The sequence below is a fragment of the Manis pentadactyla genome, chromosome 2, assembly GCF_030020395.1.
Source record: "Manis pentadactyla isolate mManPen7 chromosome 2, mManPen7.hap1, whole genome shotgun sequence".
NCBI classification, from domain to species: domain Eukaryota; kingdom Metazoa; phylum Chordata; class Mammalia; order Pholidota; family Manidae; genus Manis; species Manis pentadactyla.
The window spans coordinates 100,407,421-100,424,998 of NC_080020.1; the positions used below are offsets into that span (position 1 = coordinate 100,407,421).

At 50.5% G+C, this 17,578-nt stretch overlaps 2 protein-coding genes across 2 annotated transcripts; both read left to right on the plus strand.

Moving 5' to 3' along the window:
• Nucleotides 1-2,855: 2,855 nt before the first annotated feature.
• CCNO (cyclin O) lies at nt 2,856-5,313 on the plus strand. The gene is made up of 3 exons (XM_036900351.2): nt 2,856-3,455; nt 4,085-4,270; nt 4,622-5,313. Exons 1-3 carry the CDS (start codon nt 2,952-2,954, stop codon nt 5,105-5,107), a joined length of 1,176 nt encoding a protein of 391 aa, XP_036756246.2. The 5' UTR covers nt 2,856-2,951; the 3' UTR covers nt 5,108-5,313.
• Nucleotides 5,314-9,178: 3,865 nt separating this feature from the next.
• MCIDAS (multiciliate differentiation and DNA synthesis associated cell cycle protein) lies at nt 9,179-16,891 on the plus strand. Its single transcript, XM_036900352.2, has 7 exons — nt 9,179-10,089; nt 10,177-10,273; nt 10,455-10,546; nt 13,701-13,773; nt 14,327-14,547; nt 15,180-15,290; nt 15,515-16,891. Exons 1-7 carry the CDS (start codon nt 9,973-9,975, stop codon nt 15,953-15,955), a joined length of 1,152 nt encoding a protein of 383 aa, XP_036756247.2. The 5' UTR covers nt 9,179-9,972; the 3' UTR covers nt 15,956-16,891.
• The last annotated feature ends 687 nt before the right edge of the window (nt 16,892-17,578 follow it).

Genomic DNA, 17,578 nt, shown 5'->3' on the forward strand with positions numbered 1-17,578 from the left:
AAACCACACCTGAAAATAAGCAGGGTCAAATCATGGTTAAGGAGCTTTCATTATAGAAGCCTGGGTTTAATTAGGTTTTACCTTTTAAAAATATTTTAGGTTTACCTAGTGCCTTTAAGGTGCAGTGGGCTAGGTTCCAGAGAGATTAGAAAACATAAATAAATTTTAAAGATGCTTCATCGGGAAAATAAAAAGCTCTTAACTTGGACCACATTGTTCATATCACAAATGCTGCACCTAAATGACCTCCAGATTTGTCCCCTTCAAACCATCTCTTTCCCTTGATCAGGCCTCTTTAGTGGCTTCAGGTAAAGTCTAAACATTTAATGTAGCCTGCAAAGTACTGCATGATCTTGACGTTGAAGCAGTATAGCATGGTGCTTACAGAGCAAGGAGCTAGGCTAAATTTGAATCCTAGTTCTGCCACTTACTATCTAAATGAACTTGGGTGAATTAATTTTCCCCTCTATGCCTCAGTTCCCTTATCTGTAAAGTGGGGACAATAACAGAGACTATCTTATAGGGTTGGGACGATTAAATGAGTGCAACATAAAGAGCCTAACATAGTCGCTGGCAAATTAAGTTTTACAAAAGTATTAGCTGTCATCTCTACTTCTTCTTTCTCCCCATCTCTGTGTTCCAGTCATTTTGCATGTAGGCAGGCCCTAGAATGTTCCAGGAACCATGCTCCCAAACCCTCCCACAACCTTTTCTTTCACTTGGAATATTATTGCCCACATTCCCCTCTTCTCTTTTTCTACCCCCATGCTTCTATCTTAGTTTACCTGCTGCTTGTTTGGGGAAGTTTTCCCCGACCATGCCATCTGCTCCTAATATGGGCTCCCATGGCACCTGGGTAGAATGCCAGATGTGAATATCTATCAAAATAATTGTTAAAATGCGTGATTTAAAACAAGTGATTCTTTGTTTTCCCCACTAGAGTGCTAGCTCTGTGAGGGCAGGGCCCACACAGATTGCTCCGCTGTTTTAGACCCGGCCATGGCAGGCGTTACTGAGGAACAGCTCCATCCGGCCAAAGCTCAGGCACCTGTTGGGAGTTTTAACTACTCACAAACTCTAGGAGAAAAAAAAAGCATTTACCAGTAAGGTACCCCTAGCCTTACATCCAACAGATGGATAAAATTATGGTACTGCTTTTTGGAATATCTCCAGTGTGATAATACTGTTAACTCCCCAATGATGGCTTTAAAGTGCTTCCACTATTTCATATGCAAAAAGGACTTTAAATTTCACACCTATTTCATTTGACCCTCAAAGCAAGTATTAATCTCCACATTTAACAGATGAGGAAACAGGCTCAGAGAAGGTAAACAGCTTTTCCAAGATGACAATAAATGGGAGCAACAATTTTGACCACCGGAGTTGACTTTGTGCTCTTTCTGCTGGATTGCATGGCCATCAGGCCAACTGAAGAATCAGAATTCTTGGGTTCTTCTCATCTAGAAGCTTCTCAAGGAGCAAGTCTGATATCTGAACACTCTCCACAGATTTCATTGCTCCTGCCATAATGGTCCCCAAACAACAGCCTGAGAGGAGACTGGGAGGCCTGGCATCTCTGTTGTGAAATACGGGTGATTCTTAGCTAATCTCTCAAGGTCCAAATGACACTGTGTAGGTCTGGACACTAAAGATCTTGCTCAGTTACAGGGAAGAAGGAGTAGGGCTATCTAGAACCCCAAAAGCTTCTCTTACCTGCATATCTAAGAGGCACCACCTGACACCTAATTAAATCTCTGGGGACAGAGATTTAAATTTGATTACATACATTTGTCAGCTTTCTTCCGGAATGAGGTGAGAACGGCTGAATCTGCTCGTGGTATGGCACCTAGTAACCTCACCCCTTGGAGTGCCTCTGTAAAGTTCGCCAGGCTGAGAGTGTGCGGGCTTTCTGGTCCTGGGAAATACCTGTAAGGCTGACTACATGCTGTTTGTGCCCCTTCTCAGGAACCATTCAGGCCGCAGGACTCCAGGGAGGCTGCCCACTAAACTGCCAGGGTCCTGAGGAAACTGCCGCGTCCAGTCTAGTCTCTCCTGCATGGGCGTCTTCCGCTCTGAAGGAGCGATAGCAGAAAGAAGGGAATAACCGAGAAAGGTTGGGCCACCCAGGACAGATAGAGCCAGCTGCTAAATACCTGAAAGAGAACAGCCTGTGGGCAATTCGGTGAAGCTAGAAATGCAACTGTCCAATAAAGTTATGTTCTTAAATCGCTTGGGCTTACTTGGTTTGGGATGAGAAGTACGGAGAAGGTATTACAGGGCAGACCTGCTGTCTGAGGATCGCTGGGCTGTTTTCCGTTTTGAGTATGAATGCCTCCCTGGCGGGTTGGACTAGCTCCTAGGTACACAGCGCAGAGGGACCTGCGGAGGCTCTGCTTCCGGAGACCCGCGGGGACAGTGGCTACTAGTGTCCTGCCTAAAACAAAAATCACAAACGCAACTGCATTAGAATTACTGCTTGTATGGGCCCCTGAAGAAAACTCCTGTGCTGACAGAATTCTAGCTGGAGCCTCCGTTTGGAGCTCGAGAGCGGCCCTTGACAAAATTACCCACCTGGATTAGAGCCAGCATGGAAAGTGACCATCTGTCCAAAGACCGGTAGATGCCCCCTGGGAGAACCTGTTTCCCGGGCGCAGCCGGCCCCTCAGCAGTACCTGGCGCTCACGTGGCCTCGCCGCCGCCCCACCCCCATCCAGGCAGCGCGCCGTGCGCCCAGCTCCCGCTGCAATCCTCGCTCGGTCGCCGGGGTAACGCGACACGCGCGCGGAGCCAGCCGCGCAAGGCGGGTATTCCGGGCGCGCCGTAGCTCCTCCTCTCCCTTGCAGACCGCAGAGGCCAGCAGCGCTCTGCGAAGCGGGTCTTTAGCCGGGAAAGCTAATCTGTCGTGCCTCTCGGGGCTCAGCCAGTGAGAGGCGGGGGGTGTGGTAGAGGGAATGCGCAGGCCGAGTACTTTAGGGCCTCGCTGCCGGCCAGGCCTGGCCTCCTCCTCACCAGCGCGCGCGCATGCGGTGCCCCGCAGCCGGGAATTCGGAGGGCGGCCACCCAGCTGCATCATGGTGACCCCCTGCCCCACCAGCCCCAGGAGTCCCGCCGCCCGGGCTGGGAAGCAGGACGACCAGAACCTCCGTGCCCCGGTGAAGAAGAGCAGGTGCCCACGCCTCCGGAGGAAACAGCCGCTGGAGCAGTTGAACGCGTGCCCGTTTCCCGGAGACTCTGGTGTTTGCGACCTGTTCGAGTCGGCCAGCTCCGGCTCGGATGGGGCAGACAGCCCCGCGGCGTCCGCGACGCAAAGCGGCAGCGCCTTACCGGGTCCAGCCCTGCAGCTGGGGCAGTTAGATCTACAGACCTTCCGCGACTACGGTCAGAGCTGCTATGCCTTCCGCAGGGCGCGGGAGAGCCACTTCCACCCTCGGGAGTCGCTGGCGCGGCAGCCACAAGTGAGGCGCTGGGAGAGCCAGCTCCCCACCGCCGCCTCTCTTCTTCTTCCGGGCGCTCTCCTTTTCTGCTGTCTGCCTTTGCGGCGTCCCGGCCCGCGCGGGGCAAGGAGGTTCCCGGTCGGAGCGGGAAGGGGCTTTGGAGGACCGGGCTACCGGCCTCCTTTTACAGAGGAGGAAAGTGGGGCCTAGATGGTTTAAGTGATCTGCCCGAAGTTTCCAAACTAGTTAGTGGGGACTCGGTAGAATACAAAGGATTTAAGACAGTTCCTGGGTTCCAGTCCGACTCCTACCGACCCTGGGCAAGTTATTTAACAATTCTGAGCTTGTTTCTTCACCTACAAAAAGGGGGTCTCCGCCCCCACTGAATTGCTGAGAGGATTACCCGAGGTAACGGGTATGCGCGCTTGGCACAGCGCCAGGCACGAACCCAAACGTTCTGGCTCCTAGCCCAGCCGGTGCTCTTTCCGCAGCAGCGCTGCCACGTGTTTCCCAATTTCCAGCGCATTGCGCTTTTCCTTTTTCTTGCCTCTCTCCGGGAAAGCTCCCTGGGTCTATCTTGGTCCGTCCCTTACACAATCCCCTCTCCACCCGAGGCTCAGTCGGCCCGCCTCCCTCCTCCCTCCTGGCAGGTAACGGCGGAATCCCGCTGTAAGCTGCTCAGCTGGCTGATCCCCGTGCACCGCCAGTTTGGCCTCTCCTTCGAGTCTCTGTGCCTGACAGTGAACACTCTGGACCGCTTCCTTTTAACCACGCCTGTGGCTGCAGACTGCTTCCAGCTGCTCGGGGTCACGTCCTTGCTCATCGCTTGCAAACAGGTACCTCCACGCAGGGTCGTGGCAAGCGGTTGGGCATCCCAACTCCCTGCCACTCTCTTTCCGCCTGGCTCTCCAGCGCACACGATTTAATGTTATCTTAGTCTGCGAGGGAAAAAAATCTTCGGAATTTCTTAAACCCTTTTTTAGAGGGGCAGTAATTAGAGAAACAATGCTAGAAGTACACTCTCAGGTGATTAAAATGGAAGTAATGGAGAGACGAAGCCCCAGCTGTCTCGCTGGAAGGAAGGGATGCGGGGAGAGGAGTCCTGGTTTTTCTACCGGGTTTGAGACTTTGGTGGACCTTGGGCCCTGGATGCAGTGTGGCTGGAGATGGGAGCCCCTGTGTTACAGGTGGAGGTGCACCCGCCGCGCGTGAAGCAGCTCCTGGCCCTGTGCTGCGGCGTCTTCTCTCGTCAGCAGCTCTGTAACCTCGAGTGTATTGTGCTACACAAACTGCACTTCAGCCTGGGCGCACCAACCATCAGCTTCTTCCTAGAGCATTTCACGCACGCACGCGTGGACGCCGGACATGCAGAAGTCTCCGAAGCCCTGGAGGCGCAAGCCCTGGCGCGCGGGGTGGCGGAGCTAAGCCTGGCGGACTATGCCTTCACCAACTACACTCCCTCCCTCCTGGCCATCTGTTGCCTGGCGCTAGCTGACCATATGCTGCAGTTTCCGCGCCCGGTGGACTTGCACCTGGGCGGACACCCGGAGGCAGCGCTGCAGGACTGCCTGGGCAAGCTGCAGCTACTGGTGGCCATAAACGGAACCTCCCTGACTCACATGCTGCCTTTCCAGATCTGCAAGAAGTGCAGCCTGTTCCTGAGCTCGAAATAAAGTAGACCCTTTGTCTCTTTATCACCTGGCCGCTGGACCTTGCCCATTCTTTGAAAGAGTGGGGTTCAGAGATCCCACTTGGTCATCCGCTCATCTTGCTGGTTGTAAATAGTGTACACAGTAGAGTCTAGTCGTTTATTTATTTTGCTGAGCGTGCACAAGAGAGCCGAATCTTTCCCCCAATAAACTGACTGTCCTGGCTTGTTCGAATGCTACTACTGCCTGCTTTGTCCTCTGGGGGAGGGGGAAAGATGAAAGCAGCTCCGAGTAAAGATGGTTGGTCAGTAACAATGGAGGGGTCCTCCCTCCGTCCAGGTCCACTCTATACTTGGCATTTCTGTGTGGGAACACCAGGTCTGGTGAGGTCCCAGTCACAGGGGTTCTAATTACAAGGCAAGCCAGAATCACTTATAGACCTGTATCCCATGACCCTCTTGTCAGGAGGCTGAGGGCTGCACATTCCCAGAGCTCCAAAGGGCAAGGTGGCACATAAGGCCAAATAGAACCCACAGCAGTCCATGCTGTCTTGAGGGGCCAGGGTGCACATGCTGGCCGAGCTGGGAAACCCTGGGGACGGCACAGGCCCACTGGCTAGGGTGAAGCAAGAGCTACCCCTACAACAGGCTGGAAATGAAGGCTTTACAAGTGGTCGTGGCCATTACAAATGGAACCCGTTTACCCTGCAATGACATGGTTCAACAGTTCACACTTGTCTTACACCTGCTGCATGTGAACCCAGGATAACAGTGGCATGACAGTACTCATGGCTGTCCCTCAGTTCTTAACATGTACCAGGTACTGTAACCGTTATTTCAATCTGCTAACAATTCTGTGGGGGCAGAGTCTATCATCCCATTTTTCAGAGAAGGGCACTGGGTCTCAGAAACCGTATCATCAGAGCAACCAGGATTTAAATGAGGTGAACTGAGTCCACGGCCCTCCCTTACCTACACTGCTCAACTTCTCTCATAGGTTTCTGGAAATGCTCAGAAGTCCTGTTCCTTAGGTAAGTGTGCGACATTATTTATTCAGCACCCTAGGATATAGAGTATATATTTGGAGAGCCAGCACAGTTCCCCACCTCCAGTCATGCTACAGGAGTCATTTTACAGATGGGAAAACAGAGTCAAGAAATGAGACAGGCTTGCTGAAATTCTGTGCCCCTACAACTGTTTCATCATCTTCATTCTCACTGTTGTGAATCTGCTGTAGGCCTTGAATCTCAGTTCTGTCACCTCCAGCAAATTTCTTAACCTCTGAGCCCAACAGTTGTTTCCAGGGCTGTGATGCCTAAATGAGACTGCGGTAGTATGAAGTATTGATTAAACAAATGGGCTCTGGAGTCAATTTGCTGGGTGACCTTAAGCAAGTTTCATCACTGTGCCTAAGTCTTTCTGTAAAAATAGGAATAAAGGTAGCACCTATTTGGTAGGGTTGAGGTATGGATTTAATGAGATGTTCCATAAAAATCCCCAAGTAGAGATCCTGGCACACAGCAAATCTTCAAGAATGAAGGTTCGTGGCAGCTGGCAGCACAATGATGGGGAGGGAGGTTACACAGAAAAAAACTTGAAGGGGAAATAAAGTAAATACAGGAAAATGGTAACAACTGGAGGTGAACACATTGTAATACATTGTTTACTTTAATACTTTTTTCAAATTTCTGTATGGTTGAAAAAAGTTTTTGGAGAAAGCTGTCATGTTCTACTAAATTTAGAATAAATCTAAACCTATGACAAATATGCATAAATAAAAAGCAAACAAACTCAGAGCAAATTTAGAGAATCTTAATTCTTCACATGCACCCTCCAATTACTCTCCAGTGCCAGGAGCACCTTATTCTGGGCCCCTCGGGCCCCTTCTCTCCTGATACGTTGACATACTAAGGTCTCCAGGAACTTTCTCTTCCTTGCCTTAGGGAGAGAGAAGTAACGATCCCCAAGCTGTCTGAGGAAAGCTAGTGTGTGATGGTGGAGAGGAGGAGGAGGAAAATTCCATTATCTGTCCCAAGTCCCGAAATATATGAAGCCTCAGCCTGGCTGTTGCAGGCTCGGGAGGAGGGGAGGGCGACTGGCCCTTCTGCAAAAGAGTGACTTCAGGAGGAATGGTCTTCACCAGCCCTTACTCCATCACTCAGCCAAGGTTGATATGGGTGATTAGGTTCCATAATTATCCAAATTAGGAATTGCATAATCATACTATTACAGCTCCTGTCACCACAGATGATATATTGTACGTTTTCTTATGTTCAATGCCCGTATTTTCTACCCCAATTGGGAACTCATTGATGAAAAATGATCTGATCTGGAAAATCTGTGATGGTCTCCATATGTAAAGAGTTCCCTAAAATTCAGCTAAGAGCTCTAGTACTCCTTGTACAGACTGGGAAGTTGGTTAGAAGACGGATGAAGGATGGACTGGGTAGTGGCTAGTGGCTAGGCTACTTAGAAATGAGGGGAGGCAGGAGACAGAGCCAAGAGCAGGCTGTGGGCGGCTGGAGGTGCAACTGAAAAAGCTTCTTAAACATTAATTTACCAGATGTGGTACATATACACAATGGAATATTATTCAGCCATAAGAAGAAAACAAATCCTACCATTTGAAACAACATGGATGGAGCTACAGGGTATTATGCTCAGTGAAATAAGCCAGGCAGAGAAAGACAAGTATCAAATGATTTCACTCATCTGTGGAGTATAAGAACAAAGAAAAAACTAAAGGAACAAAACAGCAGCAGACTCACAGAACCCAAGAATGGACTAACAGTTACCAAAGGGAAAGGGACTGGGGAGGATGGGTGGGAAGGGAAGGAAAAGGGGGGGAAAGGGGCATTATGATTAGCACACATAATGTAGCTGGGGGGGGGACACGGGAAAGGCAGTATATACAGAGAAGACAAGTAATGATTCTATAGCATCTTACTACACTGATGGACAGTGACTGTAATGGGGTGTGTGGGGGGGGCTTAATAATAGGGGGAGTCTAGTAACCATAATGTTGTTCAAGTAATTGCATACTAACGATACCAAAAAAAACCCCAAAAAACAAAAAACATTAATTTACCCACATCAAGAACCATTTACATAATCTCATCTTCAACTCTACTGAAGTCAGTGTTATGTTTTTCCTAAAGACTTGGGATTCATGGATCTGGTGGAGCCTGGTTCCAATTGGAGCCTGGTTCCAATTGTTAGACGCTCTGACCCTAAAGCCAGAGGTCCTCACCATTAATGATACCAAATCTAGCTGGCTGACCTCACCTCAACTGGGTTCCTGCATCCTTAGGTGGGTTAGAGAGTCTCAGTCTATTCTTGTTCTACCATTAGGTTAATCATCATCACTGTTAGGGCTATCTTGTTTATTAATCCAGGTAACAGGTGCAAATAAAAGAGGATCATGACACTTGAAAAGAGGACCTTTCACTACTACTACTAGATAAAAGGCACAAACAAGGTGCCCAACTGGAGGAGGTCACAAAGGTTCCAATTTCAGATTGTTCAAGTTGGATGGACATAAGTGGCCCTGAAAGGACTCCCTCACCCAAGCATCTGGAGAGCCCCTTTCCTGGGAGAGGCATCAGGTTTGGGAAGGACAGCCAAAGCTGCAACAGAGTAAGGGAAATGGGCTACACAGACAGCTGCCAGATGCTGCTGCAGGCAGCTGAGGTCTCTGGGTAACAGAGACCTCGATTTTAGTGGATTTGGGACTGTCCAATGAGGTATTTTCAGAAGCTGTAGGAGAGTTTGTATCACTTAATTGACCATCTTTTACATTTCTTAATTTGTATCACATTATTATTCTGTTCTGTTGGTCAGAGCTGTTCTGACCAACTCCAGACAGGGGGCCCATTTGGAGGGTTCCCCTGACAGATGGGTCTCTGGTTCTTCTCATCTATTCCCTGGAGCCCAAAGTAATAAGAAGATTGATCGCTCTTGGAGGGACCAGGTGGGTAGGTGGGAGCAAAGTTGTGATACAAGAAATGTAAAGTAAGATACAAACGGACATTTTACTCCCCACGCATACAAATTTTTCTTCCCCCCACCGCCCCCAAAATTCTTAATTGACCCTGTCTTGAAGACTGTATTCAGGCGCTGCTGCCGGGGAAAGTGCCAGGTGTAGGGGCTCTAGGTAGTCATCTGGCCGAGAGAGACCAAGGGGAAGTCGGCGAGTCAGGACCAAGAGCGTTGCCCATCCTTGGAGGAAGGGGCTTCTGTAATCTGGGGGCTGTCCTGGGGAGTTCCTGCTGGAATTCTACTTCCCCACCGAACCCTACCGGCGGGGCAAATGCCGGAGTCTGGCTTTGGCGAGTGTCGCACCGCGTTAATTTCGTGCTTTGTAGCTGGGATGGAAAGAAAATGAAGAATCGTTAACTCTTCCATCCGCTCTGTCCTTAAGCGGGAAGGCGGTAAGGGTACCTAGAGTTAGGGACCAGTGGGGCTCTTCTGCACTACCTTTGCTCGCCTCTTCTGGCTCGGCCGGGAGGCGGAGGCGCCAACATTCGCTAAAAGGGCGCTCGCGGGCCCGGGGCCCGCGCTCGCTGCTCCCGGGGGAAGCTGCGTTGCCAGGTTGGGTTTAACGCCTCCGCCCGCGGGCAGATTGTCCGGGGCCGAAGGCGCCACCTCTGGCGCTGAGGCGCGAGCCGCCCCTCCCGCGCGGCGTTCCTCCCTCCCCGCTCCGCCCTCCCTCCGCACCTTCACAGCCGGCCCTGGGCTCCACTCCGGCCACGCGCCTTCCCCAACCTCCGGCCAGCTTCCGAGCGTGCAGGCGCCGGGTGGAGCGCAGGTTGTGGGTCGTCATCCCAGCCCTGGCCACTGTCTCCGAACAGTCGGCGCGGGGCTCTCGAGCCGAAGCGAGCCGAAGGCAGGATGCAGGCTTGCGGGGGCGCCGCGGCGGGACGCCGGGCCTTTGACAGCATCTGTCCGAACAGGATGCTGGAATTGCGCGGTCGGCCCTTCGGCAAGCCGGGAAAGCTGGACAGGAAGGTGAGGCCGCATGGCGGGGCTGGGCGGGGTTCCCCCGCTGCCACCCTCCAAGGCTGGCCTGTGCTCACCCTGTCTGTGTCCGGCTAGTTTGCCCCTCCGCGGAAGCTTTTTCCCGGTTGCAGTGGTGGCAGCCCCGTGTCTGTGTACGAGGATCCCCCAGACGTGGAGCCCGCTGCATTGCCAGGTGAGCCCCGTGGCCCCCGCCTGACCCCTCGGGTTCCCCGCACCGAGTGGGTGTGGCGCGGGTGGCTCGGAAGAGCTTCTCTGCTCCCGGGCTCTGACGTGCTGGCGGGGATGCCAGCGGCGAGTCCTTGCAGAGAGGTTCAGGGTCCGCCGGGCGCGTGTCTCCGGTTCTCCCTGCGCAGCCCTCACCACCATAGACCTGCAGGACCTCGCCGACTGCTCCTCTCTACTCGGGTCCGACGCGCCTCCTGGTGGTGACTCGGCCACCTCGCAGGTACCTCCTTTCCTCGTGGAGCCTCGCCGCTTTTTGTAGCTCAAACTTCGACTCGGGAGTCATGGGTTGGTTCCTCGGGCGGGGAGTTGCAGGCATGTCTGGCTATGGAGGGTGGTGGGCGGGGGAAGTGGGGGAGACGTCGTGCCGGAATCTGAGCTTCGAGAACGGAAACTTCCTCCTCCCTCCTAGCATATGATGACGGCAGCATTGCCAGTGCTGTTCTGACCAACCCGAGACAGGGGGCCAGGGCTCCCCTGCCAGACGGGTCTCCGGTTCTCCTCCCCATATATTATTCTGTGGAGCCCAGACAAAGTAATAAGGAGATTGCTCTAGAAGGGACCAAGCGGGTAGGTGGGAGCAAAGTTGTGATATATGTCCCGTCTGTGCCCCCAGCATCCCCTTCCTGGCCATTCACTGACCGTTTTCATTCCCTGGGTATCTAAGGACTGTGGAGATAGGAGGATAACTTCACCGTTAAGTGTGGAAAAGATAAAGAGGGTTTACATTTGGGAGAAGCGGGAAGTGGGGCAAATGAATGGCAGAAATATGACAGAAAACTTTCCTCTCTGCCGAGATGACTCTTCAGCACTTGGGCACTTTTAAAAAGTCATTTTCTTACCCCTTGAAAGACTCTGGTCGCTAACCCTCATGGAACAAAGAGGCATTTGACTTTCTCCCATCCCCACGCCCCCCACCAAAAAACCCTATCTTACTTCCAACGCACTTCTACCGCTTGCCAGGGCTGACACTCCCCAGGCAGATGATGGAGGCTCCCAACACTGGTGCCTGGGAGACCAGAACCAGGAATCAATGGGAAATGAAATGAAGTATCCAGAAGGACAGGAGGCATTAACTAGATGCAACCTACAGAAAGAGTGCTAGTTGCAGCTTCCTGGCAGCTGGTGCTGGGGACACGAGGTCCATGGGGACAGGTCCAGCACAGAACTCTTCAGAAGATACGACTGCCTCCCAAAACTGGCATTTGTGGTAAAGCAAAACTTGCCAGGCCTTCTCTAGGTGCCTTCTAGAATCGGGATAGAGCCCAGGGTGACTCAGGGCAGGTGCCCACATTGAGCAGAGATTGTTAACACAAGAGGTGAGAGTGGGCATTGCCCTGCAGAGAATGTTCTATTTTTTAAGATCTGGATGCTCAAACAAGGAAAGGCAATGCTTGAGCTTCTTTCAACTGACCCAGAGGCCTACATCACTCCCTTACTCCAACATGTTTATTTGCAAGTAACAAAAACCGAGGAGGCACCTGCTGAATTTTTGCTGAAGTATACAGAACTTAAATTTAGTGTCATTTTCTGTGTTATACTCCACACCCCACCCCTGCTGTTGTTGGAGAAATGCCAGATGTTTATCTAATTGAGAAGGTGGGATTTAAAGTTTCTAGGACAAACCTCACACTGGATGGCTCAAAAGGTCCAGAACCTTTCCTGGGGAAGATCCCCAGGAGAGACCAGTTAGCCAGTGCACACTCAGGTCACATTTCCTAGCCTCCATCCTGCTAGAGAAGGTGAACAGTGAGGGAGGGCTCTAGAAGTGTTTGAGGTCTGGAATGGGTCAAGACCTTGGATAAGGCAGGAGGAAGCATTTCCTGGGCCATAGTCTCGTCATGGTAAAAGCTTTGCTTAAATCTCTACTGTGAGGGAGACTTTTCGGTCTTTGGAAAATGAGTCTCATTTCTGACTCCTTCAACCAGGATAGAACATGTGCTTCAAGATTTTCCTAGGATTCCTCAGTCCTTCCTAAGTTCCTTTCCTCTGAGAGCCTCAGGTCCCAACTGGTGCTCGAAGCCTTCCTGATGGAAAGTCTCTTCTTTCCTGAGGAAAGCTGATACTTGTGTATTCTTTGACATGAGGGTCAGAATAAATTCCTCTTCTCTGAAATATTTGGATAGTAAAGAAGGCCTTTTGAGAGAAGAGTATAATTAACACAAAGGAATGAATCAGTAGTACTAGAATCAGTGGAATAGATATTTCTGATGGGCATAATGGATACACCCCTCATACTAATTACTCCTTGAGAAACTTCTTTCCCCTTTCTAGTGCTGTCTTCATTGGAAGCCAGGCTTTCCTAAAAGATAGAGAGAAGCTGGAGGCAATGAGGTATAGAAGAAAGAGAATTGAAATAGGAACCAACATTCTGGGATAGGAGCCCCAATTCTACTATTTTAGAGAGGGGTGACTTTGGGCAATTCAACTTAGAGCTTCAGCTTCTCCATCAGAGAAGAAGGAATCACTTCCTGGGCCCAGCCTGCTTCCTGTATTGGTGTGAGAATTAACAGAAAGACTCTATGCAAGAGTTTGGTCAACTGCAAATGCCCACCGATTAAGGGAATAAAAAGGTTCCTACACCACTAACCGTTTATCATCTCCATTGGCCCAGGACCCAGGTACATTGCAGGAATCCAGAAGAGTGCCCCGTTGAAGATTCTGGAGGTGCACCACACTGTACAGGAAAACTCCCAATTTTTTGAGAAACAGAAAAGCACTAGGGGCCAGCCTGCTGCAGTGCCCAACAGAGAAGCACCTTCCAAAGCAGCCTTGCCCCCTCTTCATGACCTACCCTTTCCCTTCCTTTATGGGGAGGGAGTGGTTTAGCTGTGACTGAGCCTTGGGATATATGGCCTCACGATACTGCTTTGGAGGACCCTGAACACTGTCGGGTTTTGGGAGGAAGGACGGAATTGCTACCCCAGCGCCGCTCGTAGAGCAGAGGTCTCTGGTACGTCAAATCTGAGGTTCAGCAAACTCAGGAACCGCTTGGCTCCACGGAGGCATCTGTTTGGCTGGTGGTCGCCCAATGAGGCGACACAGGGACTGTGCTAGCAGCCAAAGGCCGGGCTCCCGGCCACTGCCCAGTGCGAGGAAGGACCGTTCCCGCACACTTAGGTGTGCATTTCCGGCACCCTGCTAGACTGTCGAGAACTTGGTCCCCGCTTCGTGCGTCCCGCTCCCCATCATGGCGGGGCAAGCCTGCTGGGTTCCGTGTCTCGGCTGGGGCTTTGATTTTCAGGTACGAGCCTAGGTTGCGATTGTGAGCGTGTGCAGACCCGCCGCCGAGACGGGGAAGACAGATGTCAGTCTAGGAAGTGTTCCAGACCTGCCAGATTCGGCATTAACTTGTTTATACCTTCGGTTTATTTCAGAGCCATTCCTTGCCAGCGGCAGCGGATTTTGATCTGCAGGATTTCAGAGACACGGTGGATGATCTCATTGCAGGCAAGTGCAGTCTTCTTGCAGTTAAAAAACTGCGGTGGTGTATCGCACTCCCCAGTCAGACTCGTTCACATTTCGTGGTCGTGAAGATGTTAAAGCATCTGTCAAAGACTCGCGAGCAATTCATTGAAGTGTCAGGCTCTTCGATATTTAAGGGGCTTCCATCCTTCCTAATGGAGTAGATGAATCGCTGGATCGATAAGCGCTCTCTTACTTTGTTGAGTTCTGGGAGAGGGAGCCCTGCGCAGTGATGTGGACTGGGAGAGGTTGAGTGAGAGGAGTGTGCAGAGCGGCGGACTTGCGTGACTTCAGGCAGGTTTGCCCTGGCCTCCGCGGAGTTCAGTTCAGATGAACTCGGCAGGCGTATACTGAGCGCCTGCTGCGTCTGTACGGAGTATCAGCAAGGGCCTGAGAATCGTAGGGATTGCAAAGAGAGAGGTGCTTTACTTAATAAAGAAAAATCGCCACGTAAACCTTACACCCGGCGTGGCACTTTTCCCCGTAGCTAGCTGGGCAGCAGTCTGAGGCCGCACACCCAGCTCCTGCTCTTCTTCAGACTCTTCTTTGCTGTCGCCTCCCCTGGCCGACGGAGACTTCCCTTTCTCTCCTTGCGACGTACTGCCGCTGGGGCCCTGTTTCTCCCCGCCACTGGACCCGAGGGCTCTTCAGTCACAGCCGCTGCGTCCTCAAGCCGTGGCCCCACCGGAGCAGTACTGGAAGGAGGTGGCGGACCAGAACCAGAGGGCGTTGGGGGACGCACTCGTTGAGAATAACCAAGTAGGGACACTGGGCTGGTGGCCAGGAATCCTGGGGCGGGGCCAGCGTCTGGAGATCCGGTTAGAAATGGGGGCTGCTGGAGTAGGAAGGTGCCCCCCGTGGAAGTGAGAAGCAACGGTTCACGTAGCTATTGTATTAGTGGCTCTTCTTCAGTTTCCAACTTCACCAACTGGGAATAATCCTACCCCTCCAGATTTTTAATAGGGCCAGCAATATTTATTGAAAGCTTCTTTTCTGCTGAGTATTGTGCTTACCGATTTACTTTCTCGCCTCAGTCAATATCCACAACTACTGAGCTAGATACTCTTAATAGCCCCATTTTACAGATAAAGAAACTGAGGTATAAGAAGGTTGGATTGCAGAGGCAGAACCTAGATCTGCCTGTTGCTGAAGTCAGTACTGTTCATCACCACGCAATACTGAGGATTAATTGATATATATATATTTTGTCTAAGTGCTTTGTAAAAAAAAAAAAAAGGAAAGAAAATTGATTGTTATTCTCACAAGTTTACCTAAATGCTCTTGGGCCCCCAGTTCCTGATTAGACTTTAAGATCTAAGTCTAAATCATGCATAGTGTACAGACAAGACCAGCATCGCGGCCGGTCTCAACGTTTGGGTCTCCTCCTGCAGCTGCACGTGACGCTGACCCAAAAGCAGGAAGAGATCGCCTCGCTCAAGGAGCGAAACGTTCAACTGAAGGAACTCGCCAGCCGCACTCGGCACTTGGCGTCTGTGCTGGATGTAAGTGGGGGTGCGGGCGTGTGGGAGGCTTCGGGACGTCGGAAATGTTCCTGTTCACCGCCCTCTCCTGCTCCCGAGGACAGCGGGGGCTCACTGAACCATTGCAGGGGGCGCCTAGGTCTGCGGAGTCGCGCCATTCCAAGTGCGCCCAGGTCTCCTTTGCGCGCCCCGCACGAGGCGAGTCTGGCTGGCCCCAGGGCGGCGCTCCTCCCCATCTTTTGTAGAAGCTGATGATCACGCAGTCTCGAGATTCCGGGGCGGCAGCCGAGCCTTTCCTGCTCAAGGCGACCGCCAAAAGGAGCCTGGAGGAGTTGTTTAGTGCTGCGGGACAGGACTGCGCGGAAGTGGACGCCATCCTGACGGAGATTTCCGAGCGCTGCGACGAAGCGCTGCAGAGCCGCGATCCTAAGCGGCTCCGGCTGCAGCCAGAACCCGCAAGCTCGGACGGCAGGCCTGGGAACCTGCATGGCGTCTTCCGGGGGCTGCGCACAGATTGCAGCCGGAGAACGCTGAACCTGAGCCACAGTGAGCTGGAGGAGGGAGGCTCCTTCAGCACCCCCATCCGCAGCCACAGCACCATCCGCACCCTCGCTTTCCCCCAGGGCAATGCCTTCACCATTCGAACAGCCAACGGAGGTTACAAATTCCGCTGGGTCCCCAGTTAAGCTGGGATATGATTCCGCCAAACACTGCCCTGTATCATGACTGAAGCTCCTGGAGGCTAAACTGGAGTAGCTGAAGCTGTTTCCTAAACCTGGCTACTTAGCACTCCCCCTGCAGGGCTAATGGCACTCTGAAACTTACTTGTTTCAGGAACAAAAACGTCTCGATACTTGATGCACTGTAAAGTTCTGGTACAAAGTACTGTATAGCCCCTCCCATTTTCAAAGCGAAACTGTGTGAGTGTATGTATGTATATGTAGGCGTAAACACACATATATATATCACAGTCAACTTTAAACGTATTTATTTTTAGCAGCTTTGAATTATGTACTTTTAGAGCTGGAAAGGACTTCACAGACCACTAAGCTATTTTCTGATCATATAATGCCCTAGTTTTATAAGACGGAAAGGAGTCTCTAAGTTCAGTAATTTTCTACAATAAAAGCATTATTGGGACCTTCCAATCTCCCTCACTAGTCATTTAAGCATTGTAGGCCCAGAAGCCAGTGACTGTTTCCATACATCACTCAATCCCCTTCCTCCAACCCCCCACTTCCTGGAAGAACACTTAATTTTGTTACTATTGAAAAAAATTTATTTTAGCTGTCAGAATAAAAAAAGAGAGGTAGCCTAAAGACTTGCCTTAGGCAGTAAAGTAGAGGAAAATGAGGATTCTCAGAGGCAATGAGTTACTGACAAAATAGGTGCTGAACACATTTGTAAATGATCATTTATATAATTTTGAAGGATTTATGGTAAATGTTTATATTAATTATAGGTACAGTTTTACTTGTTTAAGCAGAATAACCACACAAAAAGCAAACTTTGTTAAGAAATGTAAGTTGTTTTAAGAAAATATCCCACATGAAAAAGTGTTCACATATAGATATATGTAGATCTATCTAAATATATATATGTGTGTGTGTGTATATATATATATATATATATATATATATATATATGTGTGTGTGTGTGTGTGTGTGTGTGTGTTTTTAACCATAAAACCCATGTGGAGATATTGGTAAAAGTGAAACTAACTCTCTGAATACCATGGATAAAGCTGGGGTGCACATTCATGTTTTATATTCCTTGGCTTGACCTTCTAAAAAAAAACTTACTTATTATTATAGTGCCTTCATTTTGGTGCTCATTTTTTGTGTGTGTGAGGTTCCTTTTTCTACTCTGTTGTGAAATTATGTGAATAGTGTATGTCAAGTAGTAATGTGTCCCAACCTCCACAGCTCTCAACATAAGGGCTACTTGTGTTTGGGGGTTCAGCTTGGGCAAGTTTCTGACCCTGTTACCACATTACTGGTTCTGCCATCTGAGTGGAGATATCAGGTAACAGGTAGGCTGGTCAGGGTGGTAGAACCTGTTCCTCCTGTTTATCTGTTTACTGTTATCTGTACTTACAGAGCCATTTAGAACCCGCCCCCCCAACACACACACACACCACACAAATGATAAAATAGACCACATTTCCTCATATTTTGTCTACCAAATGGACTCTTAAAAAGTATACTAGATGGATCAGGATTCTTTTTATCAGCTCAAATATTAATTTACCAGAGTTCAGGATCAGAAAAAAACAAAACAAAACTCTTGAATTTGTCCCAAGAAAAAAT